The sequence below is a fragment of the Pollachius pollachius genome, assembly GCF_949987615.1.
Source record: "Pollachius pollachius genome assembly, chromosome: 5".
NCBI classification, from domain to species: domain Eukaryota; kingdom Metazoa; phylum Chordata; class Actinopteri; order Gadiformes; family Gadidae; genus Pollachius; species Pollachius pollachius.
The window spans coordinates 28,857,611-28,866,606 of record NC_136938.1 but is presented as its reverse complement, the minus strand read 5'-3'; the positions used below and the strand labels follow the sequence as shown (position 1 = coordinate 28,866,606).

General features: G+C 50.7%; 1 protein-coding gene across 1 annotated transcript in view; it reads right to left on the bottom strand.

The window, feature by feature from the left end:
* The window catches only part of LOC307076165 (potassium voltage-gated channel subfamily KQT member 1-like), a gene marked incomplete at both ends in the record, with an annotated part of 27,001 nt that extends 22,183 nt beyond the window's left edge, over nt 1-4,818 (bottom strand). Inside the window, one exon of the mRNA XM_079737048.1 lies at nt 4,433-4,818. Coding sequence (XP_079593174.1) covers nt 4,433-4,818 — 386 coding nt within the window. The remainder of the gene's footprint in view (nt 1-4,432) is intronic.
* Nucleotides 4,819-8,996: the final 4,178 nt, after the last annotated feature.

Sequence of the window (8,996 nt, the reverse complement as noted above, 5' to 3'; positions counted from 1 at the left end):
GAGAGAAGGCTGACGCGATGTAGCCCATGTTACGTTCCACTGTACAGAGCAGTGTTCGTCTGTGTGGCCTGGTCTGCTCTGCAAGGACCCGGAGAAAACAGATAATACAGGACAACATAAAGAGAGAGAGGGAGAGGGAGAGAGAGAGAGAGAGAGAGAGAGAGAGAGAGAGAGAGAGAGAGAGAGAGAGAGAGAGAGAAAGAAAGACAGAGAGAGAGAGAGAGAGAGAGAGAGAGAGAGAGAGAGAGAAAGAAAGACAGAGAGAGAGAGAGAGCGAAAGAGAGAGAGAGAGATATGGAGTTTCATTGGAGACGAGTATGCACTGGCAAGGTATTTTGTGTTTCCGAGGCGGTCGTTCTTATCGTCAATTTTTGAAGGCCGACCGCTAATCCAAACAGGAGGAGGAAGTGAGTCAACACAGCGCTTAGAGGAGGCGTGGCCCGCTGAGAGGAGGCGTGGCCCGCTTAGAGGAGGCGTGGCCTGCTAAGAGGAGGCGTGCTCCAATGAGAGGTAGGCCTACTGCCTAGAATGCTGTATCGTGTATTGGAGAGCACGCAGGTCTTACTACAAAGACAGAGAACATAAGACACTACGGTGTCATCTGTGTTGGTTAACGGTCGGAGGTGGAAAGTCGGAACGGGAAAAGCATCATCACCGACCTACGTACGTTCAAGCTACCAAGTCGGAAACACATGGATGCATGGACGCTTAACTACAAGAATACAAATGTATTATTATAATTATAGATTATAAATGTCAATGATCTAGTTCTGAAAAAAGAGAGAGAGAGAGAGAGAGAGAGAGAGAGAGAGAGAGAGAGAGAGAGAGAGAGAGAAAGAGAGAGAGAGTTACCAAATTAGCAGCGATTTCACGCTCTTTCAAAGGTTCTATTCCACTGCTTTCTGATACGGTTTCATTAAGTTGTTGATTATGAGTTTTTACAATACTTATTGCACTGACATTAGTAAAAAGGAGATTTTGTATAATAATTGGGCATATTCGAAATCCCTTTCCTTGCTTAAAGGGCAAGAGCCACTCCAGCCTTTAGATGCATGGAAACAAAACAGAACTGCACTACATTAGCACACAGCTTACAGCTCAGTCTACAAACGGCTACACTGAAATGTGTTCACAATAGTTACACAACGAGGAATACATTTGTAAAATGAAGGTGATTCAAGTGGATCAGCCAACAAGAATGAAGTAATAAGAAATGTATGCTTAATGCTTCCATATTCTGCTACTTACCCTAAACTTTGCAAAGAAGTTTTAAAATAAAAACAGAATATCACTAATGTGTGCAAATTTCCTAAATAAAATTAAATGGAATCCCTGAAAACACCTAAGTGCATGCACTTACACACACACTAGTATATGCACACACACACACACACACACACACACACACACACACACACACACACACAACACACACCCACACACACACACCCACACCACACACCCCCACATACACACACACAAACACACACACACACACACACACACACACGCACACACACACACCCCCACCCAGCCTACACGGGGGTGGGGGTGATAAGGGTGTGGCTCCCTCTGAACTGGGTTCTGGGTCACAGATAAGGTGGTGCTGCCTGCCCCCCCCCCACACACTCTGTTAGAGCAGTGAAGCAGAGCAACCCCCCCCCCCCCTCACACACTCTGTTAGAGCAGAGAAGCAGAGCAACCCCCCCCCCCCCTGGGCTCAGAATCTCTACGCAGACCGGCTGAATACGGCGGGGTATTTCAGGAGGCTCGGCAGCGTGCGGAGACAGTTCGCGCTGAATACTGGCGGTGTAAAGAGAGAGGCTGTGACCGTTGCAATCAAAGCCATGAGATGAAAATGTACTTTTTACAACCTTATTAGCTACCCCCCCCCCCCCCCCCCCCGCCCCCTCCAATTAAAATGATCAATAGTCTATTCATATCCTACATCATACACAAAAGATCACAAAGAAAATCTGATGAATCCCACGTTTCTCTCATTTCCTTAACATGAATCGAATGACCCTTGGGTTCTCTTAACGTTTCTCTGATTGCTGTTGGGGCCTGGTGGGATCAGCATGAGGGGGTCCTCTGTAGCGACCCATCACCCCCCCTCGACAGACCACTTCCCTCTCTGTTCCCTCTCTGTAAAACGACGGCCGCGGGCGGCCGTCGTTTTACCGTCACCTCAACCGGTGGCAGAAGCCTCCAGCCTAAACAGATCATCAAGCCTTAGATGATGAGTGGGTTGATTCTAGCACCTCATCTTAGTCATTAGTTGTTGCATTTTTTCACATCTGTAAATAATGTTCTCCTGGTTATGATCGCAAACCTTTTCTTATGTAGAAAATGTCTAAAACATGACACTCCCGCCTCGTTCACGCTACATGCGTCCGTCGACGTATGGGGGCTTTTCAAAGCATCCATGTGTTTTCCCGGGTTGTATTACAAAGGCGATTCCATTGGACAGTGTACTTGCATATTTGCATAACGCGATCTGATTGGCCGACGGATGCCTGAAAAGTTAAACATATCTCAACTTTTGACTACAAAAGAACGGACGGACCCACAATGCATTTCGCGAGCGCCCCACGCAAAGTCAATGAGACCCGTGGACGGCGCCCTAAGAGAAGGGCTGCTCTGGATGGGTTCATGCTCTCATCTATATTTCACCCTCGGTTCATTATTCATCGTGTGTTCTCCGCTAAGCTGCCGTGTTCCTCGCTTGGCGCATGTCGCACACCGGAGCGCCCTGATCTGTCCCCGGGACGCCTGTAGAGGGACAAGAGGGGGGGCGGGCGGTACCAGTCCTCTCTCTGCCAGGTCCGGTCGCCGTACTGAGCTGAGCGGAGCGGAGAGGAGCCATGGAACCGCTCAGGGGTTGCTCCCATTCCCCCCCGCCCCCCAGCTGATTGGCTATTCAGGACTCATGGACACGCGCGGTGATGGGTGGACAGACGGACGGCCTACCCCCCCGCTTCTCCCCCCTGGCTGGGAGAACACGGAGGTATTAATTATCTTCATTTCCGTTCTAATTTGCCAAAATGAAAAGATGGAGAGGATAAAGTCTGTTCGTTATTTCCCCGGAAATGTTACGCTGATGTAGAATCAGGCCCAATAAAACCCCTCATTAGGGGGGGGGGGGGGGGGGGGAAGAGGGGAGTCGAGGGGGGAGACAGAGGGGAGTCGAGGGGGGAGACAGAGGGGGGTGTTGGGATGTCAGCAGTCCTCTTCTGATGAGAGGTGTAGACCGGAGGCCTTTGAAACCCACATTATGAAGTGTAATATCTGATGCACATGAACAGCACTTACTTAAAATAATGTGGACTCTTTTATGGTGAATACATTCAAGGACGCCATATGGAGGTCACATCGGGGAAATGCCCTGTTATATTCCCACAAATGTAAAGATTCTTACGCATGGTAAGTATGGGAGTAAAATCCAGACTTTTTAATGATCTGTTTATTTGCAATCATAAACTCAGTCATATCATATTTCCGTGTAATGTCTTACATATTAATAGTTTGTAAACCTTGTCACTTTAGGCCTCTTCCCTATCTTTACAACGCAATACCGTGACTCAATAAGAAACAGCCAAAGACAGCTTTGAGAGATCCAGAGGAATATTGATATAAATGTTTGAAGGGAAGTGAAAGACATCTCACAGATAAGGCAGTGGTGGCGCCATACTGACGTATGACCTTGAAAATTCACAGATCTGATTTGGATCAGCACTTTGTCTTCATATATATATTTTCAAAATACCAATGACCATATTTCACATTTTCCACAATAGCCTCGACTGTAGATCTAGAAACACGGAGACACAGCTCCATACGTGAAGCCACTGGTCTGCAGGATCCTGTTGAATCGGGTTGAATAGATTTTACATATTGACGAGTTCCATCATGTTAATCAACTTTGTGTATCGTAGGCGGTGTCTTCTGTAATCCTTCTATGGTCATATGAGGGGTGAGGACGGGAATAGAAGCTCACAACTGACGGCATGGTGAGTAGGAGTGGATATGTTGGTAGCCTTCACTAAACAGATCACCAAACAGATCACTAAACAGATCACCAAACATATCACTAAACAGATCACCAAACAGATCACCAAATAGATCAACAAACCGATCACCAAATAGATCAGCAAACCAATCACCAAACAGATCACCAAACAGATCACTAAACAGATCACCAAACAGATCACTAAACAGATCACCAAACAGATCACTAAACAGATCACTAAACAGATCACCAAACAGGTCACCAAACAGATCAACAAACAGTTCACTAAACAGATCAACAAACAGTTCACCAAACAGATCACTAAACAGATCACTAAACAGATCATTCTACATCACTAAACAGATCACTTACGCACGCACCAATGCACGGACTCCAGCAGTACTCGAGGTAAGGGGGACTCACACTGTGAAGTGGTAGACGAAGCACTTCCAGCCCGACGGTCGCTCCAGGAAGTTGTAGACGCGGCCCTGAGCGTAGGCCCGGGTGATGACGACCGGTCGCACCCCCACGCTCCACACCGACATGCGCACCGACATCCGCGGGTGGGCTAGGTAGGGGTGGGGGACCGGAGCGAGGACCGGGCTCTCCTCGATGTCATCATGGTGCTCCAGGGGCATCGTGTCGTTGGTCAGCAGCCGGCTGCAGTTGTTGTTAACAGGCCCCCCCCCTGGTGCCCCCCCCGGTCCGGGGGGCCCTGACAGCTCCAGCTCCAGGGGTCTGGGTCCGTGTGGGCCCGCGGTGCCAGAGGACCTCCGCTTCTCCCAGAGACTGGGCGAGGCGCTGGACATGCTCTAGCTGCCTGGTTCCTTCACTCACTTGAATCTCACTGGAGAAATTGGATGAGTTTGTGACTCGCTGGGGGAGTTTCCTTCTGAAATGGCGCGGATGTGTTCTCTTCATTCACGACTTCACTCTGCGACCATCTGATGAAATCAAAGTCCGCGATGTTTGACGACTCTCAGGCTGCTTTGTATTAACTATTGCCAGTGGTCAAACGGCCAAAAAGTACCCAAACATGTGTTGTCTACGACAGGATGGTCTCAGATTCCTTACAATTTAAAATAAGAAAAAACTGGCATATTTCAATGTCCTTAATAAATGGATCTTCTATAGGCAACAGCCATAGCCATAGCAGCTATAGCCCTCAAGAGGTGCATCATTCAGAGGACCTTCTCTCATTCCAGCCCTCAGGACCACGTGGTCTCTGGCCCACAGAGCGCTCAGTCTGGACCTGATGGCAGCTGCGTCATTACGCACGACGCGTAGACTCCAACGAGAGGGGATATTGTTTATATTTCTTCCCACAAAACCATAGGTCGTCATAACATTCACAAAAGGTTCGAGATGAGCGACCAATGTGGTTTTCTGTGGACATTTGGGAGTGGGCTAGAATCACTTGCTTATGGGAGAAGGCACATTTTCATAAAGTTATCATAGTATTTTCTCTTTCTTTAATTGGCTGAGTCTTGTAGGCCAACTCATAACGAAATATTTATTTATTTTTTGAGCATCAATTTATTAAACTTCTTAACCAATACAATTAAGAAAATAGGCTTTTTTCCAACTGCCAGCCTGCTGACTGCTATCTGGACTAACATATTTATTTAATGTTTTTTTTCCCCTTAGCAAACTTTGGAGGGCAAACACAACTGGGCTGTCAGCCGCCGGGAAGTTAAGCCACGAGTCTTTGCGTTGACCTTGGCCACGAGACTCAGGTAGAAACTTTAATAAGAGTCGTGTGGCTTCCTTCTGATGACAGCTCCTGTTGCCAGGTAGAGTTCGACCAGTCACTCCAACCAGCTCCCAGTCCACATCCTGAAGGTCAGCTGGCCCTCTGAGGAGCATCGTATTACCGACGTGACGCAACACAGGACGCCATTGTTACCGTGACGATGTGGAGACGTTTTAATAGGCCGGTCTAATTACACACATATTAGAGTAGGCAGGAGAGAGGGGGCTTCTCATTACAGCTACACCTGAAGCAGCTCATAGTACATTTCCAAATCGGCCATCCACCGAAAATGTGTCTGTACAAATGCAATGAAACATTTCTAAACCCAATGTCGTGACAGTTTCTGCCCGATCAGATCTTTTATTCTTTAAATCGTTCTTTTATTCATCCACTGGTTGGGTCGTCTGGGAGGTTTCAGCCCCAGCTCCTTCCTTTATGAAGCTGCTGTCAGACAAAACCCACAGAAGGGGAGAGCTGTTTGTCAGCCGGCACAGACCCATAACGGGGATGTGTGTGACTGAGGCGGACACCAGAGGGCAGTCAGAAAACTATTACAGCGTGGCTAACTCCCCAGCCTGCTCCCTGGTGCTGTAGGACCTCTCGGGGGCCGCCGGGGGCCGACACCGGGACCCTGAGCGGGACGCGGGTCCCCGGTGCCAGGAGGGATCCGGATACAGGGACTGCCGTTACACTTACCGCCCCCAGAGGCCCTGAACGCGCCGCTCTGCAATTATTGGAGCTCCACAAAGCAGTTTGTCATCTACACACGCCGTCCCCAGTGGTCAATTTAATCCAGAGCATGTACAGAGTTCCCTTCAGGCACTGCTGAGATGTAGGGGAAACTATATGTCCCCCGGAAAGCAGGCGGTTAATAATAATAATAAGGTGTAAACACACGCTTAGTCCTAGTGCGCGGCTGCCGGCTAAACGCCTTAAATGTGTAATCAGTCCTGGGTCGTTGGGGGGTCTGCTTTGCCTTGATTAAAACTCGCTATTTCTGAAACATCCCTCGAAGCAACGGTAGATAAATGAGCCATCATCTTCAAATGGCTCTCTCGTCGCCGCAGACGCACGCTGCCATCAGAACCTGTAGTCCACGCCCCCCTGCTCCCCCCGGAGAGATCGAGAGGGGGACTGAGCCGAGGATCTGACGCTGTCACAGCCTGCACTCTAAAGACGCTCAGAATGAGCCACCGTGACCTCTGACGCTGCACAACACGACAGGAAGCGGCACACTGGGCCAGTGTCCTCTGATAGATGGCTGCGCACAGTGCTGCACATCGCAGGAACAGAGAAAGGGAAGGAGTAACTCAGCAATCTATTGCGGTATCTATTCATGACGCAGATAAATCAAGCCCTCGTAATTAGCGAGTGCCACTGAAGCCATTGTTGGTGTTCCTGTGCGTTGGCGGTGATATTTCAGCTGTTCTCTCCTCCTCCCTCCTCTCTCTCCCCTCTCTCCTCTCTCCTCTCTCCTCTCCTCTCTCCTCCCTCCTCTCTCCTCTCCTCCCTCCTCTCTCCTCTCTCCTCTCCTCTCTCCTCTGTCCTCTCCTCCCTCCTCTCTCCTCTCCTCCCTCCTCTCTCCTCTCTCCTCTCCTCCCTCCTCTCTCCTCTCCTCCCTCCTCTCTCCTCTCTCCTCTCCTCTCTCCTCTGTCCTCTCCTCTCTCCTCTCTCCTCTCCTCCCTCCTCTCTCCTCTCCCCTCCTCTCTCCTCTCTCCTCTCTCCTCTCTCCTCTCTCCTCTCTGTAGGCTGCTGCTGCCTCTAGGGTCGGAGCAGCTTTAATATTCTGTTGATGCAGCCGTCCTTGTGGTGATCTGCCCCCCCCTCTGGCCCCCCTCCGGCCCGGGCCCCAGATCACGGCTCCGGGGCCGGTTTAATGCGCCTGCCAGCCGGGGCCGCCGCCACGGGCGCCGTCCACCGCCAGGGGCCCACGGCGCTGGAGTGGACACAACAGAACCCTCTGGGTGCTGCTGGGGGCCTGCTGGCTCTGAGGGCCTCCGTCAGTATGGGGCCTGGTGGTGGTTCTCCGTCAGTATGGGGCCTGGTGGTGGTTCTCCGTCAGTACGGGGCCTGGTGGTGGTTCTCCGTCAGTACGGGGCCTGCTGGCTCTGAGGGCCCCCGTCAGTATAGGGCCTGGTGGCTCTGAGGGCCCCCGTCAGTATGGGGCCTGGTGGTGGTTCTCCGTCAGTACGGGGCCTGGTGGTGGTTCTCTGTCAGTACGGGGCCTGGTGGTGGTTCTCCGTCAGTACGGGGCCTGGTGGTGGTTCTCTGTCAGTACGGGGCCTGGTGGTGGATCTCCGTCAGTACGGGGCCTGGTGGTGGTTCTCCGTCAGTACGGGGCATGGTGGCTCTCTCTCTGGGTGTGCATTATGGAGCCTCGGTGGCTCTGGTCACAGGGGGAACGATAGACAGAGATATTGTGTTGTTTGGCTGCTGCAGGTAAGATGGGGGAGAGAGAGAGAGAGAGAGAGAGAGAGAGAGAAAGAGAGAGAGAGAGAGAGGGTGAGAGAGAGAGAGAGATTTTAGATTGTATTGCTTTTCGTTCATCTGTGATAGACGGGCAAGATGGATTACCCAAACCAATCAGGGAAGAGATAACCTGATAGGTCCGAAATGCGCTGAAGGCGGGTCTAACATGTAAATTGGCTGATTCAGAGGAAGAGGCAGTCAACCAAGCAGATGTTCACACACAGCGTTTCACCCACTCATAGCTGATGGCTGGCTGTGTCTTACCTAACAAACTACACTCCAATAATAACTGTTAAATGTTACCTACTGCACAAGCACTGACATTTCACAATTCTAATGTGTTATTATTTATTAGTTTCACACAAAAGGCAGTAAGCCAGAGATGAAAAAGAACAACTGTATAAATACAATGTATGTTAAGCTCAGACCATGGTCTGGCTGGAACAAGGATATCTGAGCTCTGTGATCCTATTGCCCCCCTCGGTGCCCACGGCGACCGTCAGGAAGCAATCCGATCTGCAGCTCAGTGAGACCCGAGGTCCACTCAGCCAGCAGCCTCCGTCAGAGGCCCGGCCTCGTTACACTAACGACGCCCAGCAGCCTCCGTCAGAGGCCCGGCCTCGTAACACTAACGACGCCCAGCAGCCTCCGTCAGAGGCCCGGCCTCGTTACACTAACGCAGCCAGCAGCCTCCGTCAGAGGCCCGGCCTCGTTACACTAACGACGCCCAGCAGCCTCCGTCAGAGGCCCGGCCTCGTTACACTA